The 23,774-nt window shown below is 40.2% G+C and overlaps 1 protein-coding gene across 3 annotated transcripts in view; it reads right to left on the reverse strand.

The window, feature by feature from the left end:
- The window catches only part of PTPRM (protein tyrosine phosphatase receptor type M), a 768,668-nt gene that overhangs the window by 438,083 nt on the left and 306,811 nt on the right, over window positions 1–23,774 (reverse strand). For all 3 annotated transcript variants that reach the window (XM_081252728.1, XM_081252729.1, XM_081252730.1), the window contains exons 4-5: window positions 21,384–21,462; window positions 11,434–11,549 (exon numbers count right to left, since the gene is read on the reverse strand). In XM_081252728.1, the coding sequence (XP_081108854.1) occupies window positions 11,434–11,549; window positions 21,384–21,462 (195 nt within the window). The remainder of the gene's footprint in view (window positions 1–11,433; window positions 11,550–21,383; window positions 21,463–23,774) is intronic.

The following is a 23,774-nucleotide window of genomic DNA, read 5'->3' on the forward strand; positions in this document are numbered from 1 at the left end:
CAGCCAAGGATATATGAACACTGACTGTTTTCACAGGGCATACATGGTGATTATTCTTTTTTTTTTTTTAAGAGCTCTTATCTTTTAGAGCAGGGGTTTGAGGCTAAGTCCATCCTGCCACCTGTTTTGTACAGCTCGCAAGCTCAGAATGTTTTTTACATTTTTTAAATGACTGAAAAAAATCAAAAGAAGCATAGTATTTTGTGACAATGAAAATGACATGAAAGTCAAATTTCAGTGTCCATACAGAAAGCTGTATGGAAAACAGCCACATTCATCCATTTTTGTGTTGTCTGTGGCTGCTTTCCTGCTACAGTGGCAGAGATGAAGAGCTATAACTAAGACCCTCTGCCCTACAAAATTTACTATCTGGCCCTTCGCAAAAAAGGTTTGCCAACTCCTATTTTAGAAAATATTTACAAGTTACATGGTATGATGACTAAGACTACTTCAAAATCATCAGGGGGGAGCAGGCGGACACACAGAGGAAGTAACTGGTCACATATTGTTGGTTTTGAAGTTGGATGCTGGGTATATTGAGTTCATGACATCATTCTCTCTACATCTGTATACATTTATAATTTCTATAATAAAAATAAAAATAGGAGTTTGGGATGAATACATACACAGTACTATCTATGAAATAGATAACCAACAAGGACTTACTGTGTAGCACAGAGAACTATATTTAGTATTTAAAAAGAAAAGAAAAGAAAAAATATAAATAAAGAAAATAATTCTAAGAAGCAATTAGAAGGAAATCTCTCATTTTTGTATTTTTGAACGACTACTTTAACCATCATAATTTCCCCAGGAAAAATAGATGGTTTTGCTGCTGGCTTATAAATACTCCAAAGCTATAGGAATCAAAGAACCATTTTGTCCAGGTGTCATTCACCTCCTGCAAAAGCATCAAGTCACTATATGGTAAAGATCGCACCACAGTAGAAGAAAAAATGCAATTTGGGAAAGGGGGGCAATATGCCAGGGGTAGCAGCCCCAAGCTGTAGCAACACTGGAATAACTATTATAATAATCATACACTCAGACATGGAAAGTGTATACTACACTATTCTTGAATGAAAGCAATCATCAGCTTCTAAACCTTCAGGATAAACAGAAACTCCATTAGTTTGTCACTTGTCCTTTGGGCTTAGTGGACATCACTTCTTATAACAGAAAAAACATAATTTTCTTTTTTTGGTGTGGGGGGGTACGCGGGCCTCTCACTGTTCTGGCCTCTCCCATTGCAGAGCACAGGCTCCGGACGCGCCGGCTCAGTGGCCATGGCTCACGGGCCTAGCCACTCTGCGGCATGTGGGATCTTCCTGGACCAGGGCACAAACCTGTGTCCCCTGCATCGGCAGGCGGACTCTCAACCACTGCGCCACCAGGGAAGTCCAAACATAATTTTCTTACACTTGGACAATAGTCAATTCCCTTTGCTTTGAACAAAGGGAATGAAGGGTGGCTTTTTTATACATAGGAGAGATGCAGAAGAGAATAACGACCTGCTTTATGATTTCAAAGTTCATTCTCTATAGGAACCACTTGACTGCCACCATGTGCCTGTCTCAGAGGTCTCTGGCCTTATCCCAAACTGGGTCCCTCTAGGACTACAAGCGGCATGCTTTGTTTTCCATTCCATTTCTCTGGTCCTAAAGCCATTTTGAAATCAAAACCCATCAAAAATTGTCGTGTTTCTTCCCTCTCTCTTTTCTAGGTACATAATTCCAGATTACCAGACTGAAAATCTCCTAGAACTTTCAAGGTTACCTAAAGCATATATGTTTACCTCCTAGCTAAAACATTTTCCATTTTTTCCCTTCCCCTTCCAAAAAGAAGAGACAGAAGAGGAAAAAACCAGAGATTCTAACAGTGTCCAAACTCTCCAGGAGCCTCGCTCCAAGGCCTGGATCCCTAACAGGAGACAGAAGAGACAGTGTTTAGTATTCTCAGCCCTCAACCACGGGAATTCCAGAGCAGGGCTTTCTCCACCTTCCCTTCTCGTGACACAGCTGCGGATTCTTGGAAGCAAGAGAAACAAATGAACCTTTTGATGAATATGAGAAAAGGAACAGAACAAATGCTTTTACAGGATGTGTGGTTCTTGGGTCCAAAGCAAGCAGTCCTTACGCCTAGCAGTTGATGCCTTTCTCTTCTGTCCTCCAAAATGAACCATCCTGACCTGCAGTTTTCACAGTACAATTTCACATCCTGGCCCAGAGGCCTTCAGATTGCAGTGGAGGAGAACGCTCCAGCTGCTCCTGGTGCATCCTCCTCAAAGCACCAGGTGTTTACACCTGTTTTGACTGAGACAGGTAATATCACAGAGTAAAATTCATTAATTAATTTCTCTCAGAATCCCCTTAGATATGGCCTACTCTTTCATCCATGTAAAATAAATCTTTAACTTTAAATGAAGGTAATCCAAAATCGTATAAGTTAAAAGATATGGTGTATGCTTTCAAGGCTGCTGGTGGTTTCAGGCTGAATGTTCAACAGTGTATCATATATGTGGATATTTAACTGACTAAATAATGGATGTGATTTCAACCACTCAAAATCTTAAGGAGCCAATGGTTCCTATAGCAACTGAAGACAGTCCTCTTTATGTCTTCCTGGTATTTTCTTTTTTAAATTTATTTATTTTATTTACATTTATTTTTTTTGCCTGCATTGGGTCTTCATTGCTGTGCACGGGCTTTCTCTAGTTGTGGCGAGCAAGGGCTACTCTTTGTTGCGGTGCACGGGCTTCTCATTGTGGTGGCTTCTTTTGTTGTGGAGCATAGGCTCTGGGTGCGTGAGCTTCAGTAGTTGTGGCTCACAGGCTCAGTAGTTGTGGCACACAGGCTTAGTTGTTCCACAGTATGTGGGATCTTCCCGGACCAGGGCTCGAACCCATGTCCCCAGCATTGGCAGGCGGATTCTTAACCACTGCGCCACCAGGGAAGTCCATGGTATTTTCTATGACAGTAAGTGATGTTAAATTTATGCTTTGATATATAGCGTCTAAAAACACCCATGTTAGGTTTGATAAGGGAGCCATAATTTTACTCCTTTTCAAATCATTTTATGGCTTTTATATATAATTACAAAATGGTTCTGATATACAGCTGTGATGTTTTTCCCACAGAATCTGTAAAGGAAACTAAAAACCACCGAGAAAAGTTGACCAAATATACACATTCCATAACACAGAAGCCAAGGCAATAGTACACACACATGAATAAAATTTTCATTTTAAATGTCAATAAAAGGTATCACTTAAATTACTATATGATGTTTATGAATCCATGAAGAAATGTTTGGGTCTTTGTGCTATGCGAGAGGCATTACAGTTAAGGACATAGAGTCTAGACTTAGATGGCTTGGTTCAAAACCCAGACCTTGTTACTAGCAATGTGCAAATGGAAAAACCACTGAAACTTCCTGAGGCCCATTTTCTTCTTCCATAAATGGGCACATAAAAGAGTTCTCCTTGGGGTCAGTTAAGGGAAAAAATGGCTAAACACACCCTAGCAGAGTACTCAGCAAACAGTGGGACTCAGCAAAAGGAGTTATAATTATTTTATTTCAAACACATCTGTTGAAGCTAGTAATGTAAATATTATTAATACAATGTACATATTCATTCATGAACCAAATTATACAGGTCAGAGGAGCTATGAGAATCATTTTAAGTTACCAAAATCTCAGGATTTTGCTTTTTCTCTCAAAAAGGTCTAAAATTATCTGAGCTCAGAAAAGCAATGTGAGAAACTTCTTAGACTGGTGAAAATGCCTTTTTCACCATTGTATAGGTCATACCCAGTTAAGAGGAATGATATAGCAAACTCTTAGTAGAATACAATACCACTCGGCCAGTAACTAAAAAAAAAAATTAATCCCAAGTGAATATTATTTTTCAAAGAGCAAGCTTCCCAAATTAAAAGCTCATATTGAATTATATTCCATACCAAACAAATGAGTGGGTGGGGTTATTCCTCAATTACTATGACACAGGTCTGCTCTCACAGCGAGAACTCAAGAGAACCAGCTTTATTAGACCTGTATTTCTATTACCATTTACTGAGGTCCAATGGCAAGAAATTTTTTTTGAAGGGGGAATTAAAGAACAAAAATTTACAATAGAGAATTTTAAAAGCCTAGGGAAAGGTTACAAGAAATGAAGGAAAAGTGATGATGTATTGATCACATTTTCTTCTAAAATTATTCTCACTCTGCATGATACTTGCTGTATGTTCTGAAACAGCAGAAAAGACACCACCAGATTCTATCCATCCCTCTTCTCATCAAACACCATCCCTCTGAAGATGAACCACAGACCTAAAATAAGCATTCCAAAAAGACAGTTTGTGCCTGTTTTCCTGGTTCAACTATGCGCCTTTGGGACTCACCTGCAGGAGACACCTGGTCATTCAGGCATCTGTAAGCCAAGAGCCATGAGCAGGTTTACTGAAGATTTGTTATGTGACAGGTACCCTTCTAGGTGCTGGGTTGCACTAGTGTTTTTAAGAGCGTACTTCAGAGTAATGCCATCTGATTTCCTTTTCTATTTCTGTGAATTGATGCACGTTATGAAGTCATTTTAAAATGCTATTCTAATAAACACCAAGGGATGTTTGCTAAAAGAAAACAACTCAAATTATATTGTGCTATAATGGTTCCAAAGTTAATGCAGATACTTTCATAGTAAATCGGAGAATATTTGGTTAAAAGGATAATATTTGAAATACAAGGTCACTCAGTGAAGAAAAATGTCCAAGTGACAAAATTTACTAATTTATAAATAAGCAAAAATACTTTTACATATAATTGACTTTCACTAGCAAAATGGAATTATCTATAATAAATATAATAATTGGATAGATGACTGTGTTAAAGTTCTCTACCTCTTCTGAGCTGGTTTTCTCATTAATAAAATGAGGAATTTAATTTGAAGATTGTTCCAAATTCAGAAGTTACATAATTTTGTGATTCCAAAAAGTGGGCCATTTAAAAACGATAGGGCCTCTAAGATCTGTTGAGAGAAAAGTATGATTTTCCAGCTTTCCTTCACCAGCTTCTATTCACCCAACATGCACGTGTCAATCCCGGGTTTTATCAAAGCCTCCATCCATCTACCTTTGAAAAGGCATCTCCACTGCCTCCTTGTTTTCTGCCATTTGTCCTGAGGGCCGAAGTGCCTTCATTTCCACCCACTTCTGAGTTTGATGTGGTAGCTGAGTGCTGTAGATTAAATGTTTGCATCCCCGCCAGATTCATATGACGAGATCTGCTCCGCAGTGTGACTGTACTGGAGGTGGGGCTTTGGGAAGGTAATTAGGTTTAGATGTGGTCGTGAGAGTGGAGCCCCCATGACGGGATTAGGGCCCTTATAAGGGGATGAAGAGCCCAGAGGATGCAAGTGACGATGCAGCAAGAGGATGGCAGCCTGCAAACCGGGAGCTGGTCCTCTCCAAGAACATGCATGCTGGCCCGTGATCTTAGACTGCCAGCCTCCAGAACTGTGAGAAATAAATATTTGTTGTTTAAGCCCCTCAGTCTATGGCATTTTTGTTACAGTGGCCCGAGCTGACTAAGATATGGAGTAAAAAGAGTAAGGAATTGGACTTCCTGGTGGTGCAGTGGTTGAGAATCTGCCTGCTGATGCAGGGGACATGGGTTCGAGCCCTGGTCTGGGAAGATCCCACATGCCGTGGAGCAACTAAGCCCATGAGACACAACTACTGAGCCTGTGTTCTAGAGACCGTGAGCCACAACGACTGAAGCCCGTGTGCCACAACTACTGAAGCCCATGCACCTAGAGCCCGTGCTCCACAAGAGAAGCCACCGCAATGAAAAGCCCACACACCACAACGAAGAATAGCCCCCGCTCGCTGCAACTAGAGAAAGCCCGCGTGCAGCAACGAAGACCCAATGCAGCCAAAAATAAATAAATAAATAAATAAGTAAATTTTATTTAAAAAAAAGACTAAGGAATGGAAGAGCCTCTACAATGTATCAAAAATGAACTAAAGGGCAGAAATTACAAAAGTGCCCCAAACTGGACCAGATGCAGAAGAGGGCAAAGTGGGCTGTATTCTCTGGAAAAGAATGTGCACACACCATCTTCAGATTTACCAGTGTCAATATCAGCTTTGGTGATTCATTGAAAAGTTGAAAGAGGCATTATAAATATTATTTCCCAAGAGAAACAAGCTTATGGCAGAAAATAAAATTTTAAATACTTCAGAAAGAACAATAGTAATTGTAATACAATAATATGTGGCTTAAAGGGTCAATGACTGTATGAAAATGCGTAACTCAGAAACTGCCCATCAGCAAATAACATTTAAGTATAAAAAAAGAACATCTAGGGCTTCCCTGGTGGCGCAGTGGTTGAGAGTCTGCCTGCCGATGCAGGGGACACGGGTTCGTGCCCCGGTCCGGGATGATCTCACATGCCGCGGAGCTGCTGGGCCCGTGGGCCGTGGCCACTGGGCCTGCGCATCGGGAGCCTGTGCTCTGCAACAGGAGGGGCCGCGCCAGTGAGAGGCCCGCGTACCAAAAAAAAAAAAAAAAAATCTAAAATTCTATTTTCTCTTCTCAGTATCTTAAATATAAACATACTGTAAGATATTTCAAAATGTAGCCTCCAGAGTGACCGGGAAGTTGATAATACCAAGAAATACATGGTCCTGTTTTGGGTGCTTGAATTGTTTTACGAACACATTTCATTTGAGTGTCTCCCATGGTTACAGCACAGTTGGACGCAAAGATCACCATATCTGATAGCACGTAGCAAGTATCCTCAGCAGATTCAATGCACATCAGTTTTTTACTACATAAAAATAGTTCGGGGCTTCCCTGGTGGCGCAGTGGTTGAGAGTCCGCCTGCCAATGCAGGGGACACGGGTTCGTGCCCCCGTCCGGGAAGATCCCACATGCCGCGGAGCAGCTGGGCCCGTGAGCCATGGCCACTGTGCCTGCGTGTCCGGAGCCTGTGCTCCGCAACGGGAGAGGCCACAACAGTGAAAGGCCCACGTACCGCAAAAAAAATTAATTAATTAATTAATTAAAAAAATAGTTTGATAGATGCTGTCTTCCTCCTGAACACTGTCTGGAAGGTCTTTTAGGTACTTTGCAGCTACAATAATGGAGGTTCATGAGCTGTGTTTTTTTTCCTTGCTCTGTATTCTAGAAAGATGGATTCCACGTTGACAGTAACCTGTGTGGCCCATGGATGAGATGGAGAAAATGGAAGCAGATGGGACACATCTGCTAACCATAAACATTTCTTCATTAGTGTCATCCTCAGATGTATGTGTGTTATGTATTTGTGAAAGACTCTGACATTGATCATATTTAATCTATATTTTTAAACAATCAAACCACTGGCCATTTTTCTGAGACGTGGATCAAGATGTACATGTAATACAGATGGACCTTTTTTTTTTGGTCAAGCTGCCTCCTGGATGTAAATTATGTAATGTCAGTTACATCCAAATCCTAACAAAGTAGTAAGGGCATATTACCTGTTCACCTAGCTCGGGATAGGAGAAGCCAGCACAGCAGAGTGGAATTAATCAGTGGTGAAGTAAAAGTGAAAAAACAGGGGTGTGCTATTCCCAGCTATGCCATTTACCTTTTTGAACCTCGCCAATCCTGCACCTCAAAAGCCTCATTTATAAAAAAGAAGCACAAAACCATGGGATACACCATGAAACTCCACAAAGTGCCTACAGTAGGACTCAAAAGACTGTAATGCAAATGACTATAAATGATCACACTTCACAGTATCAATGTTCCCCCAATAACGATGTATTATTTATTTCTAAATCTTGACTTCCTATTGGGAAGATTCAAATGATAGAAAAACGTAAACACTTTTTTATTCAGTTTTCTGCCTGAATCTTAGAATTATTTTGAGGATCCAAGGGAGTTTAGATGCAGGAAAGCATTTTTGAAAGTGTTAGAACATTCAGGTAGGAAGGAAGAAAAGTCCGTGTTCATACCTCCAAGACTAGAGAGGCCTGGTCTAGTCTCCCAGGTCTGCTTCTCCCCACAACTTGTAAAGAATTGCCTGAAGCAAAGGGCCAGGGCACAGGCAAGAGAGCAGGAGGACTCTGTGAAACCATCCCCTGCCACAAATCCTGATGGCTGCTGGAAACCATCTCACACAACACAGGTTAATAGAAGCCATCCTTGCAAGCGAAAGACCCTTGTCTTATTTCGTCAGCTGCTAACGAAATAAACAACTCCCCCCAAAATGCCTATCCAAACAGAGGAAATAAATTATTGAACACTAAAACTATTCTAACATCACAAAGACTCACAAACCACATAGCAGGCTGAGTCCAGGACAGACTTGGTGTCACTTAGAATTTCAAAGTCATCCCAGGTCTGGCTTACCCTCATTCCCTTCTTGACACGACCCTTCTTGAAAGCTGCAGGACAATATGCAGTCATTGATGACAAGAAGGGCAAGAGAAGACCGGGTAATTGGCAAAGAGAGGCATTAATGGATTGATTGGGAAACAATTTATCAACACTATGATTAAATTTAATAGAATGAAACAAGACAGACCTGGTAGGTGGGAAATTCATCATGAGAGTCAGATTGAGGCTACTCCAGATCAATTAAATCAGAATCTGGTGTAAACCACACTTTTTTTTTTTAACTCTCCATGTGATTCTATAGTGGAATCAGGATTGGGAATTCTGCATTTAGACCTAATGCAGAATTGAATTCTGCAATTAGACCCTTTTTGTAAACTGGTATCTAGCTTTCTCCCTACAGCATGATGGATTCTCTAAAACAAAGTCTCCTACTTAGTAAGAGGAAGGAGTTAATGATCCCAACCCCAAGGAAGTGCTCAAGTGTAAGCAGGACCCTCCCAAGGCCAGGATATTTACAAAAACAAAAAAGGAAACTGTATTTTCAACTTTCCTGTAAATTCCTGCCAATGTCTAAGACTGTTGAGACAAAAGCTTAGTCTTTTTATTGCAGTCTCTCAAATAACATTAAAACAAATATCAGGGGGGGCTTCCCTGGTGGTGCAGTGGTTGAGAGTCCGCCTGCCGATGCAAGGGGATACGGGTTTGTGCCCCGGTCCGGGAAGATCCCACATGCCGCAGAGTGGCTGGGCCCGTGAGCCATGGCCGCTGAGCCTGCGCGTCCGGAGCCTGTGCTCCGCAACGGGAGAGGCCACAATGGTGAGAGGCCCGCGTACTGCAAAAAAAAAACCAAAAAACAAAACCCCCAAAACCACCCAAATATCAAGGACAAAAAAAATGCTTTCCATGAAAAATTAAGATTTCTGGAGATAAATCAAAGATGACGAGGGTAGTTTCATTTTTTCATTATTTATTTTAAAAAATTTTGGGGGGGTATTTTCATTTTTAAAAGGAAGGTAAGGCATTGTGAAAAATGTCAATTAAAAACGTCTGTCTCATCAATTGCCATACATACATACGTAGCCAAACTTGATCAAATTTAATATGAAACAACCACTAACTAAAAAAAGAATTCTCAAGCTCTAACATCAAGAAGCTAAAATAACTGGGAAGTGGTATAAAAAAAAATTTGAATACCAAAGACCAGGGTCAAGCACATTTTTCACATGCTGCAAAAAGCTCCTAAAGTAGTGATTACAAAACTTTTAGAGCGAAGGAAACAGTAAAGATGAATTTGGACCTAGAGATTGTCATACTGATTGAAGTAAGTCAGAGAGAGAAAGACAAATATCATATGATATCACTAATACGTGGAATCTAAAAAAACTGCACAAATGAACTTATTTACAAAACAGAAGTAGAGTTGTAGCTGTAGAAATCTTACGGTTACCAATAGGGAAATGGGGAGGAGGGATAAACTGGGAGATTGGGATTGACATATACGCACTACTATATATAAAATAGATAACCAACAAGGACCTACTGTATAGCACAGGGAACTCTACTCAACACTCTGTAATGACCTATATGGGAAAAGAATCTAAAAAAGAGTGGATATATGTATATGAATAACTGAATCACTTTGCTGTACAACTGAAACTAACACAACATTGTAAATCAACTATATACCAATACAAGCTAATTAAAAAAATAAAAGCACTTGGAAAAACAGAAAAAAAAGATGAATTTGGTACATACCATTTCAGTTCTCTGCACACATTCCTCTCTCCCGGCCTGGGGACCCTCTCATGGGGACAGTAGGATATGAGAAAAGAGAGTGACATCAGGGTGGAAGGTGGAGGATTGTGTGCAGAGGACCCCAAAGCATTTAAGAAGCCTCCTTCAGAATGTATTCCCCATTTGTCAACACATTGCTGAGTGATCTTGGGATAGCATATTTGGCTGTTTTTCATTTCCCCCAGAAATGGAGTTAGAAAAGTGACCACTGACTTCAGCTGTGATGATTAAAAGGAATACAGGATTTAAAGATAATAGAGTGTCAGGCAAATGTGACACATGACAATTGTTACTACATGGCAGAAGGAGACACATGATAGGTGGAGAGTGACATATACCAAGGAAAATTCGGCACGCATGGAACAGAAGCCCAAGTGGAATGGAACAGACGCAGAGAAGGGTTAGAAAATAACGCAGCTCAGTCGCAAACCAAAATAAGTAAATAACCAACCAAACCAAAACAAAACCCACAATAGAATCTGTAAGGAAAGGGGGGTAAAATCAACACTAATCAAGGTGGAGAACAAGCAGCCTATAGATCAATGAGCAACAAGAAGCAGTAAGAATAAAATTGGAGAATTCTACGGGGGAAACCAAACCCAGAGTCTAAAGAAGTGGGGGGCATGCTGGTTAGGGGGGACAGGTCACGTACTCCCGCTCATTTGGTCAGAATTCCTGAAACCCTTGATCTGTCCATGAAACTACTGGCCATGCAAAATACAGATGGTGGAGTTTGAAAGAAAATAAAACGAGACACACAAGTTGTGATGACCCTAAAAAAAGTCTGCTTAAGTGCTCAAAGGTAAAAGGTGTGCTATTAATTTATAAGTTTAGGCTTATTGCTGCGGAAATGAAAATTACAGAAAGGCCTATAAACTTGTGTGTGTGTGTGTGTGTGTGTGTGCATGTGCACGTGTGATTCTTTGGTTTTTTTCCAGAGGAAGTGTGGGGGAAAGGTACTGTATTTTGGACTCCAACATACTGCTCCAAAAGTAATTTGGTAACCAGATCTTCCAAATGAGATGGCTAAGCAGAAGCAAAGGGAAAAACCAGAAATTCACAACAAAGTTTGTGAAGAACAACACTGAGCTTGTCTAGAGCTCTTTGTAATCTGGCTACTTACTGCGGAAGAAGGAAAAGAACTGGGGAAACTGCTCAGAGCATCCATCTCCCGTAGGGGCCTGACACTGACCCGATCTCTGGGGCTCTCCCCAGGGGACACGCACTCTGCCCGCTGGACTCTCTCCGACGTACCTGTAACCAGAGCCTGTCGCCGGCCACAGTCCTGCCGATGGCACTGCACTGGAAGGCGGCAAACTGGCCCGCATTGACCTCCACGTTCTGAATCCGCAGGAAGTGAGGTGTTCTGGCTGCACAAAGAGAAAGAATTAAACAGGTTAAAAGTGGAGATCTGAACTCATAGGTGTCTTTTTGAATCTATCTGCAATTTCCGGCCTTTCCCTTTTGTTTACCTTTGAAGGAAAGAATGCCTTTGCTTCTAAGAGCTTTAAAGATTTCATTAGGATTGTAAAAGAGATTCTGGAAGGCTCTGATGTGTTCTGCAACAGCCAGGCATTCTGGGATAGAACCAGGCCGAAAGAAGATACTTTATTGCCCCTGCTGTGCAAATAATCATAGCTCAGCAGCCTTCTTGTAATAACAGACCTGTATTAATAAAGATTATACTGAGGCCTAATTGATGTTTTGAACAAAAACATATTAGATATTTATACTAGCAACATGAAAAGAACAGTAAGAAGTTAAATGCTGCTGCCAAGGAAACTTTTTAAGCCAAGTACAGAGCTGTGAGTAATATATATTTTAATACAACTCATTGGTATGCAGCATTACTCATGTAATATTTCCCAGCTACCAAAAATACTATCCCCATAGACAGATTCTGTGAAATTACGTTGGGACTGCTATAGCGTGGCGGTGTTGGCTGATCCTGATTTCCAATTCGAGAAGAAAGAATGATTCCAACTGCTAAACAGCATTAAGTCTCATAACATACATCGTTCATCGGGGACAGCTGTTTAAATAAAGAATCACTCTGTTTGACCTGAGAAGTACAGACCAATTTCCACAGCGCACTGAAAATGCGTGTCAGGACCTGGAGTGACGGGTCAGGAATGAAATTTTATGATAACTTCTACTTTTAGGAAAACATTCTCTTATCAAAACAAGGAGAGAGAGAGAGAGCAGCAAGAGGTGGGGTGAGGGAGGTGAGGGAGTAGAAAAGAAGAAAATAGGATGCCAGTGTTTTCTGGGAGGGATGGATAAACCTGGATGACAGCTAGAAGGCATTCTTTATACCTTGTCAGCCTCCCCCCAGTGCCAACGTGTCTCTGGACCACATCTAGACACTTTCAAAGAATGGTACCCCACTCCTGGGCACCCAAAGATGATAAACAAGCACTAACGTTAGCCTGTAAAAAACATAATTAGGAGTGGAAATGAATTACTGTCCAAGAACAAAGAAAAATGCATTTTAATATCAGTAACAGGACTTCCCTGGTGGCACAGTGGTTGAGAGTCCGCCTGCCGATGCAGGGGACACGGGTTCGTGCCCCGGTCCGGGAAGATCCCACATGCCGCAGGGCGGCTGGGCCTGTGAGCCATGGCCGCTGAGCCTGCGCGTCCGGAGCCTGTGCTCCGCAGATGGAGAGGCCGCAACGGTGAGAGGCCCGCGTACCACAAAAAAAAAAAAAAAAAAAAATCAGTAACACAGAGGAAACCCCCATTACTAATTTGGAGGCCACCAATAACTCAGACAATGCATTCATGATGCCTGGCATGCAAAATGTCCTAAGTAACTTCTAAAAAACCAGTATAACTGTATGTCATTGTTTCTAATACTATTATATTAACTCAAAACCCTGTAAACTATTTCTCATTAACTTAATCAAATTCCCCTTGGTCAAGAATAACAGGATTCTATGGTTTTAAAGATCTGTGTAAAAAGTCCCTGCATCAAATTTCTCTTCTACTCACTGTTCCCAAGAAGCTGGAAGACCCACTGCTTTTAGAAAATGGAAAAAGGTAACATTCTTTTTGAGCATTTCAGGGGCCAGAAACTTTTCCATTGATGACTCACACATGTTCTGTGAGGAAGGTATTTTTTCCATTTTACTTGTGGGTACTTGGCTACTAAGCGTCAGAAGCAGAGTGGAAACTTTGGTCTAGCCATTTCCAAAGCTCAGGCGCTGCCCATCAGGCCACACTGCCTCGGCGAGCCCTGCAGCCCAGTGTCTGCCTTCCCCATGCTCTCATCCCACCAGGTATGGCTCCCAGTCTGACTGCTGGAATTCCAGCTACTTTCAAGGACCTTCTCCAATGCTTTTCCTTCCATAAAGCTTCCATGGATTCCCTTAGCTTGCTGTTAGACCCTTGAGATATCACATGTCCTCCATCAGAATGTCTCACTGATGTTACCGTTTCCTGTCCATCTCATGGCCTCCTAACTCTGCTTGCCTCTGGCTGCAGGTCACTATAACACATTGGGTCTCTAACACAGAGTGTTGGGTGTGTAGCCATCTTTCATGACAACTTGGGTTAAGGGGGTGTTATACCTGTGGCTGCTGGTCTGCAGTGTCACCGCACGTGGTTAAGCGCAGGGTCAGTTCGGAGCCTATGCTGAAGGGTTGTTAATTTGCTGAGTATCACCCCTGCTGTATCCTCCCATAGTTAGCATTGTTAGAATACTTTTGACACAAATTGCTGAACTGCTTTCCTTAGAGCGTATAACAATTGGCATTTCTACCAGCAGGGTAGAAGAGTGCTTTTTACCACCCCCTCAAAAATGCTAAGTGTTAATTTCTGTAATCTTTCTGGAGAACCTGATTAAATATATGTGCTCTGCTTCATCAGCTTACCTAACAATAATAAATAACAGGAATATCAGAATTGTCACTGGTTCTGCTATAGGTCTGTCCCTCCATAGTAAGTCCGCCCTGGAGGGTTGTTTTCCTAAGGGCCCTGTTTCTAGCAATGGCTACTGAACCAAAGAGAAAGACATAGCAAAGCTCACTTATCAATACAATTTGCTAATTGTATTAGGAGTTCTATTAGAATATAACTTACATTTTTAATTTGGTGGCCAAAGATAGGATTGTGTGATAGTATTTCTTTACTCCTATCCTTATTAAGATATGCTGCCCAGAATGAGGGTTATCCCTTCTCCTTTAGAATGGATTTGACGTTTCAATACGGTTTTCTCAAAGACACCAGGGCTTATTACTTGCACAGTAAGGTTAAGAGTCTAAGGAATTGATACCTCTGTTCAAATTGTATTCGGGGAGGGTTCTTCTCTGAACAGACTGGCTGTGCTCAGTTTGGGAACTAGTGTTTCTCGGTTGAGAAGAAGACTGCCAGAAAAAAAAAAAATAGTCTGGCTAAAATAATAAAGCCATACCTCCAATGGAAACCAGATGAAGACAGAAAAACCTATTAAGTGTAAACACTTTTATCAGCAAATTATCCTTTTCAAGCAAGAGAATTAATTGAATTAATTAATTCACCCACCACGGTGAATAAGACAAAGGGGCTATGGAATTCTATGTTCCAGATCAGTTTCCTCCAAGATCATGAAGGCTAAAATTTCTACTGGTAACATTTGTAAGTGTTTCAATAAACATTAAAGGCATATATAATCTTTCCAGAGGTTTAAGATGCCTGGATTCTCCCCGCCTAGTGCTGTAAACCCTACAACTGTTTTCAGTTCATCATAATATGTGTTCAAGCTCAGGCTCTTACTACCTTTGAATAGAAGCAAAAATTCTTCAACTCAAGCCTTAGTGGATTTTTTTTTTAATTTGCAAAATAAGGATTTAAAAATAGTACTTATTTCATAGCGTTGGGATAAAGATTAAACAAGATGCTGCCAGGAGGAGGTATTGTGTGTGCCTGGTACTTAGCCTCAAAAATGTTCATTATTATTTAAAATAACGGATCTATCACTGGAAACTGGAAAAGACCCCAAGAAAAAGAGCTCCACAGCCAGAAAAGTTTCAATTCCACGCTCAGCTGCGTGCTCTGAACCTTGCCAAACTAATTGTAACACAGGTAGAGCACAATTACAGTGGAAAATTTCAATCTATCCCATACTCAGGAAGAAAAATTCTCTCTTTCTCTCTAAATTTATAGGCCCATTTGTCTCCTGGATACCCTTTCAAAATGCTATGCCAGTTTTTTTTTCTAAAATCTGCAGGAGTTCTAAAAACTAAATATCTTCCATGAATACTAAAAGGTTTTTGAGTACAACTCTCCTATTTTTTCATTTCTGCCATATTCTTTTGTTTCTTACTAAGAAAACTGTTTTCAAAAGAATAGAGGGTTTTGGGTATTAATTGATCTCACATCAGCATTTGATCCCAAAGCCAGGAATTATCATTGACCAGGATGCAAATCTTTTTGTAGATGTCTCATATTATTGATTCTTCAAAGCCTGCACCAAAACACTAACAACAAAATCAGAGAACAGTAATTTGCAACGTCCAAGTGCAAACGGAAATGGACAAAAGCGGACTGTGCCCTGACCCCTTTGTATTTTCATTTACATTTTAATGTAATGGCACAGGTTGAGATGGGCTGCAGCCATGCCTGCCAGCCAGAATGCACAGTCAATGCTTCTCTCTATTTGTGTAGCACATCATCACAAAGAAGAGAGCCAACTTCTGCTAAAAAGAACAGCCGGGACTGCCTGAAAACAATCGATTTTGCAAACATTTTTTTAACTTTTAAAATGGACACTGCTAAGTTATCCCATCTAAGAAATCAATCAATTTAGCCACTTAGAGTTAAAATCTGCAGCTAATTCATTCTAGTGGGCCAATCAGGATGTATGCCTAATAATAATAATAATAATAGCTAACATTTATTGAGCTCTTAGAATGTGCTAAGCTCTGTTCTAAGTTCATTATGTACATTAACTCATTTAATCCCTACATTTACCTTGTGAGGAGAGCATTATCATTATTATTCTCCACTATGTGAGCAAGTTTATAGGGCCACAGAGGCCAAGAAACTATTGTGAGTAGGAAGCTCTTAACATGGTTCAAGACAAAACTACTTTTGTTTTGCTTGAGAGGTAAGAATGGATCTTAATGGAATAATTTGTCAAGGGAAAAACAGAGTCAACATCCTTATCATAGAAAAATAAGCTAGGCACTGTGTACAAACAACTTTTATTAGTCACCCATCTCTTGAAGAAGAATGGTAGTCCACTGGAGAAAAATCCAAGCTAAGTTCCCATGTGTAAAATGAAGAGAAAAACAAATACCGTATATTAACGCATATATGTGGAATCTGAAAAACTGGTGTAGACAATCTTATTTACAAAGCAGAAATAGAGACATAGATGTACAGAACAAATGTATGTATACCAAGGGGGAAGGCAGGGTTGGGATGAATTGGGAGATCAGGATTGACATATATACACTATTGACACTGTATAAAATAGATAACTAATGAGAACCTACTGTATAGCACAGGGAACTCTACTCAATGCTCTGTGGTGACCTAAATGGGAAGGAAATCCAAAAAAGAGGGGATATATGTATACACATGACTGATTCACTTTGCTGTACAGTAGAAACTAACACAACATTGTAAAGCAACTATACTCCAATAAAACTTTAAAAAAAATAAAAATAAATAAAATGATAAACTCAAACTCAATTCTGAGTTCTGTGCGTCTCTCAACCAAAGCACACGGGTCAGTTTTTATTCAACAAACATAATTCAGAAAACAGTTCCAATTTTTTATATGTCTCTGTTATTCTTATTTTAATCACAGTGTTTAATGTCTTCATAAAAATTTAAATTTGAAAGTAGGCAAGCAATGTTTGAGTGTGCAAATAAATATGAGTGAAAAATTAATTTTGTTTTATAAAATAAGAATAAATTTGAACCTAGGATGCCATATTATGAACTCAGCATTTGTTAAATGTTTAAAGAAATTGCTGACTTATTTCATATTACAAAGTAGTAATACAGAAATGTCTTGGATTTTTGTATTCATTTTATCCCATATATGGCACATAGGTTTATGAGGGGTTTTTGCAATCTTTTTCATTATATTATTATTTTTTTAAATTGGCAGAAAAATAACGAGGCATTATTCTGTGTAATTTTTAGATTTCAGAATTCAAGGCATCATATATGCAAATAACTTCATATTTAACGTGTTATATGACAACATATAACAAAGACTGTACACTGTAACCCAGTGAGATTTATCCTGGGAGTGCTAGGTTGATTTAATATCCAAAAACCAATCAGTATAACACACTCCACCAATAGGATAAAAGATAAAAGCCATACGATAATCTGATAAATAATGGAGTTCAGGAAATGCTACCCAAAATATGGCACCTTTGCACACTGAATAAATTAAGCTGAAGGAGTTCAAGAAAACAGCAGTAGCAAGAAGGTCACTCTGACCTTCCCTTCCCTTATCCCCTAAACAGGCCATAAAACCCTCATGTGAGAGGTGTCCTCCCTGCACCAGAAGAAAGGAGCTTTCTTATCTCCAAAGACAAAGGTTCACCAAGAAGAATCAACGCACACATCTGGTTTGTCTTCCTCAGTTTGCCACACTTGCTGTACAATCTCTATCATATCATATTCCTCCATGAATGTCTGCTCTTCACGAGAACCAGCATAAATACACCAGGTCTGTTTCTGCGGGTCTCCATTTCCTTACGAGGCTCCCATGTCACATAAAACATACATTAAATATATCTGTATGCTTTACTCCCATGAAACTGTCTTTGTCAGTTTCATTTTCAGACACAGTCAGAGACCCTAAGAGGGTCAAGGAGAACTTCTTCCTCTCCTACATACATAAAGGAAAAGCATTTGCTAAAACCCAACACCCTTTCATGATTGATTTTTTTTAAATACCCAACAAAGTAGGAATAAAAGAGAATGTCTTTCCTGATAATGAGCATCTATGAAAAACCCAAACCCACAGCTAACATCATACTGAATGGTGAATGGCTGGAAGCTTCCCTCCTAAGACAGGAACATGACAAGGATGTCTTCTCTCCATTTGTACTCAACATTGTACTGGAGGTTCTAGCCACAGCAATTAGGCAAGAAAAGGAATAAAAGGCACCCAGATTGAAAAATAGGATATAAAACTAACGCAACCTAAAGATGACATGGGTCTTGAAAATTCTAAGGATCCACAAAAAACAATTAGAGTTTATAATAAGTAAACTCAACAGGGTCTCAGGATACAAAATCAATATACAAAAGTCAATTGTGTTTCTATACACTTGCAATGAACAATCCAAAAAAGAAATTAAGAAAACAATTCCATTTATAGTAGTATCAAAATAAAACACGTAGGAATAGATTTAACAAAAAAAGTATAAGGAAAGAAGTTCAGTTAGTACCCTGAATACTGCAAACACTATTGAAGGAACTTTTAGAAGACCCGAGTAAAAGGAAAAACATCCCACATTCCCATGCACTTTGAGTGGATGAATTGAATGATATGTGATGTTAAAATGCTGCATGGCTTACAAGATATAAAAATACATATCAGCACCACAAGGTAATAATAGTAATACCCACCTATGCATAAGTTACAACCTACTTAAAAACAGGAGACAATATTTCAAAGCTGAAAAAAATGCTTCTTCAGTTTCTCCTACTAGGATTATTGAACCAAATTCAAAATACAGTTTTAGCATGTGTACCAAATACAAAAATTATCTACCTTCATTAGAAGTGGTCTGAAGCCACTGCACAGCCATCTCCACATTTCAAGCTGATCTGGCATCTTACTGTCAGTACATGAAAATCAATTTTATGAGCAACTGTATACACTTAACAGAACAGCTATTTTTTTTAAAAAAATGTCATAATGTCTACTCATAAACCTATATGAATCCAAACAGGAGCCTTTAGAGTGAAGTAAATAAAGTTCAGCACTTCTGCATCTTTTGGAAAAGCACAGTTTTGGATATCAAATACTTATGTTTCTTCACGATGTAAATTTAATGAACATCATCAGCATTTCAAAATAATTGATTATTATTTTAAAATCTTGATAGGAAAGCCCTTAGAATACAAACTATAAAGCTTTCCATTTTAAGACGAAACGACTGCCTTCTTTAAAATCTTTATTTGCATGTTTTCCCCATAAACTTAGCGATTCAGGAAAAAATAACTACAGAAAGGCCATCATCAAAACCATTTAAAGCTCACAGTTCAACACGTTGTTGTAGCATCCATCACCTTGGGACAAAGGCTGTTTTGTGATTCTGTATCTCCTAACAGCAGTTTGCAAAGCCAATTAAGTATCAGCACCGGTATTCTCCAAAGGAGAGACATAAACTCCATTTCTATGGCTGCAGGCAGCTGGGCTTGGAAAGAATGCACAAAACTGCAGGAGACACATTTCAGGAAGGCTCTGATAGAAGGAAAAGCATTAAGTCTTTCTCTCTTACTGAAGGCGATGACTCAGATCCTGCGGGATGGGAGGGGCTACACCTGAGGAGCTATTTTGTTGGCCAGTGGCCACCACACCTATACCCAGGGCAGCAGTGACACCTGCCTTGTGGTGAGGTTTGCTCTGGGAAACGGAGTGCTCAGCCCATAGGAGGCCTACAGTATTACTGTCTGACTTTTTACCTCCTGGTAAGAGGTGAATCAGAGGCCCTGAATATTCACGCACATTAGAAGATCTCACGGCACTTTTCCAAGCCCGAGGCTATGACTCTGAGAATTTGGCCAGGTTCCAACTCAGGTAATTATATTCTGCTTCCTAAATTTGCCCTGCTGTTCCCATTAGGTACAGCATTGTTCATTTTCTTGTCTTTTCAGAAAAAAAGGGGCAGAAATTCTTCTTGAACTCGCCAGTCTTGCTGACAGAATAAAAGGCCAAGCACCGTGCTACAAAAGTAACGTCTGCCTTAGTAATGAACAAGATGACTGCTGAGCTTGAACTTGGAGCACCAGGTAAAGATCTCAGAGAGGAGAACCCCTCTGGATGGAATCAGACAACAGTGTCATGACAGCCCATCAGATACCAACCACCCAGGCTTCTCTGAAACCACCACAGGGAGTGATCATGGCGCCAATCTCTCAATCCATGCAGTAAAAGCAGACACTCCTGCGTGTGTTGGTATTTCTAATTTCAGTGTAGATATAACCATTCTCTCATGAATTTGGGTGGGGACCTTCAGCAGAGATCTAGAATCATCTGAATGAGCCAATTTCTCTTTTATGCCAGGGATCCTAAAACATAAAGCAGGCTGCCATCCCTAGGATGGTCAAAGATTTAATGTCTGACAATATCAATTTGGGGCAAGGATATAGGGCAAATGAAACGTCCGTGCATTGCTGGTGGGCATATAAACTGGTCAGACATTTTTCATAGCAGCTAGTAAAACTAAAAGTGTTTCTACCCTACTGCTCAGCAATTCTGCCTTGAAGAATACACCTCGCCCAAGCTCTCACACACTGCATGCAGAGGCGCGCGCACACACACGGATGTTCATGGCAACCGTGTTTGTCATAGAGGAAAATGGGGTGAGGGGGACTAAATGTTCGTAGAGGAAAAGAAAAAATAGAATGTAGTATATTCGTATGACACAATCTCATGGATTGACCTAAATACAATGCTAAGTGGGGAAAAAAAGAATACAGAGTAATTTGTACAGTTCACTACCATTCATCAGAATTTACAAAAGGCAAACATAACTGTCTTATTTTTTATGAACATGTAGTGATTATGGGAAACTCAGTGCACGTACACACACACACACACACACTCCTGCAGACACACAAGCACATGCACATACACACATGCACATATGTGCACACACACATGCACACACATATGCACGTGCCCACACAAGCACACATGCTGGTACACCTAAGCACACACAGAGACACCCACATTTGCAGACTTTTGCTTGCTCAGCTCCCAAAGCTCTATGCTGGGGTTGGATATGGATGTTCCCTTAGTCCTTATTCCTGATTTTCACTTTAAAGACATTTAGATACGTACAATGACATCACACATGATGCACATGTTTTTGAACTTCTGGGCTAGCACAGCACCACCCAGAGGCCCATCAGGGACTCTCTGAGTAGGACGACCTCCCCCAGGTTTTAGTGTCTCTTATCCATAACATAAACACACCCCCAACCACATCCCCGGATGATTAGAAGCTGAGGTAACTTACTACATGGATGTCCTAACACCTTCACTTCATCAATGGCGAGGTAGCCTTGATGTCCAGAAGTTACAACTTCAAAAATCACCTGGAAAGTTAAGAAAGGTTTTCATTATTCACTCATTTTGTCAACTTTTACCAAATATTTCCTATATATAAGATATGTAGTTTCAACCATTCATTGATGTTTTCCAAAAATATTAATGGAACGCCCAATATCCGCCAGTCAGTGTTCCAGGTTCTAAAACTACAAAAACAACTAAGACTCAAACCCAGTTTTCAGGGACATGAACTGCGGTGGGTCAGACAGCACTGTACCTCAAGGACTCACCTCATAAAAGTGGGGCAGGGTACCATGGTTAAGAACTGATACGTGGAAGACAGAGGCTGAGTCATTTTCCAGAGGTGATAAGATTTAAATTGCTTTAAGATGACATATCTCCTGGTCAACTTCTTTGAGGAAACTCTAGCACCAGACTGAACCATGTGGGGCCCTAGGTTTTATACAACTAACATAAACAATTAAAATTTTAAACATATTATGAAAGAAGAGGACAGGATACTAGAAGAACATATACCAGATGGCCTCCCATGAGGAAGTGGCGTTTGAGCTGATAGCTGAAGGTGAATGAGCTAACGGTGTGAAGAGGATAAGGCACCCTCCGGGGCATGTGCAAAGGCCCTGAGGTGGACATGATGGTGGCCATGAAGAGGAGAACTGCGATCTGCAACTATAAAGGTCAGCTGTGACCTGGCTCAGAGATCCCAGGAAACACAGCACATTAGCAATACAGAGAAGAGACTATACTAGCTGAAATTCAGATGGCAGAGTATCAATTAGGAGGAGAACGATATAAAAATCTCTGCAGTGGCAAAATCAAGAGGAATTTATGACTGTTTGGACCTGGGAGAAGCAGGGCAATAGAAGAAGGGCAACACTCTCTGAGGTTCTCAGAATGACGTTTTTGAGATGGTGGAGCCACTTCAGAGAAACTGAGGCTAAAGGAGATAAAAGAACCAGTAACAAGGTTATCAATGTTCTTAACATGATTGTCTAAAGGTGTCTGTTGTCAGGCTAGTCTTAATGATAAAAGGTCCACATAACATTATTTTCACCTCCATTTCTACACAGCAGGAAACTGTGCCACCAGGGAGACCACGGCTCATGCAACATGAGGAGGATCAGTCTAACACACAACCCAGCAACTGCACCATTGGAGAAATGAACATTTTCATTCCTATAAAAACCTGCATATGTCAGTTCCTATACACACTACTATATATAAACTAGATAACTAATAAGGGCCTACTGTATAGTACAGGGAAATCTACTCGGTACTCTGTAATGGCCTACATGGGAAAAGAATCTAAAAATGAGTGCATATGTATATATATATATATATATATATATATATATATATATATATGTATGTATCACTGACTCACTTTACTGTACACCTGATACTAACACAACACTGTAAAGCAACTATACTCCAATAAAAAAAATTTTTTTTAAACCTGCACATGAATGTTTATAGAAGCTTTTATTTATGACAGCCAGAAATTGGAAACAGTCCAGATGCTGTTCAAATGGTAAATGATTAAACCGACAGTGGTACGTCCATAGTGTGGATACACCTGACTTGGATGAATCTCCAGAGAACTGTGCTGAGTAAAAAAGCCCATCATGAAAGATTACACGCTATTTGATTCCATTTACGTAGCATCATGTAATGTCAACATTTTAGAAATGGAGGACAGATGAGTGGTTGTCAGGGCTCAGGGATGGTGGGAGAAGGAACAGGAGGGAGATGGGTGTGGTTACAAAAGGACAACAGGAGCAATCCTTGTGATGCCGGAAGTGCTGAGGTCTTGACTGCGGTGATGGAGGCGCAAACTTACCCAGGTAATAAAATCATACAGCTCATAGCAGCATCAGTCACAACAGCGCGGAAGGAACCCAAGTGTCCACTGATGGATAAGTGGATAAGCACAATGCGGTCTATACATACTGTGGAATATTATTCAGTCTTAAGAAGGACAAAAAAAACTCTGACACATGCTATGATATGGATGAACCTGGAAAACATGATGCTCAGTGAAATAAGTCAGTCCTAGAAGGGCAAATACCCAGAGTAGTAAACTCACAGAGACAGAAAAGAGAATGGCGGTTGCCTGTGGCTGGGCGGAGAGGCTGGGAAGTTATTGTTCTATGGCTGCAGAGTTTCAGTTTTACAAGACGAAAGAGTTCTGGAGGTGAAGGGTGGTGATGGTTCCACAAGATTATGAATGTATTTAACACCCCTGAACTGTGCACTTAAAAATGGTTAAGACGATACATTTTAAGTGATTTGTATTTTATCACAATAAAACAGTGAAAAGATTATATAGCAGTAAATA

Source organism: Mesoplodon bidens (genome assembly GCF_964165515.1).
Source record: "Mesoplodon bidens genome assembly, chromosome: 13".
In the NCBI taxonomy this organism is placed as follows: domain Eukaryota; kingdom Metazoa; phylum Chordata; class Mammalia; order Artiodactyla; family Ziphiidae; genus Mesoplodon; species Mesoplodon bidens.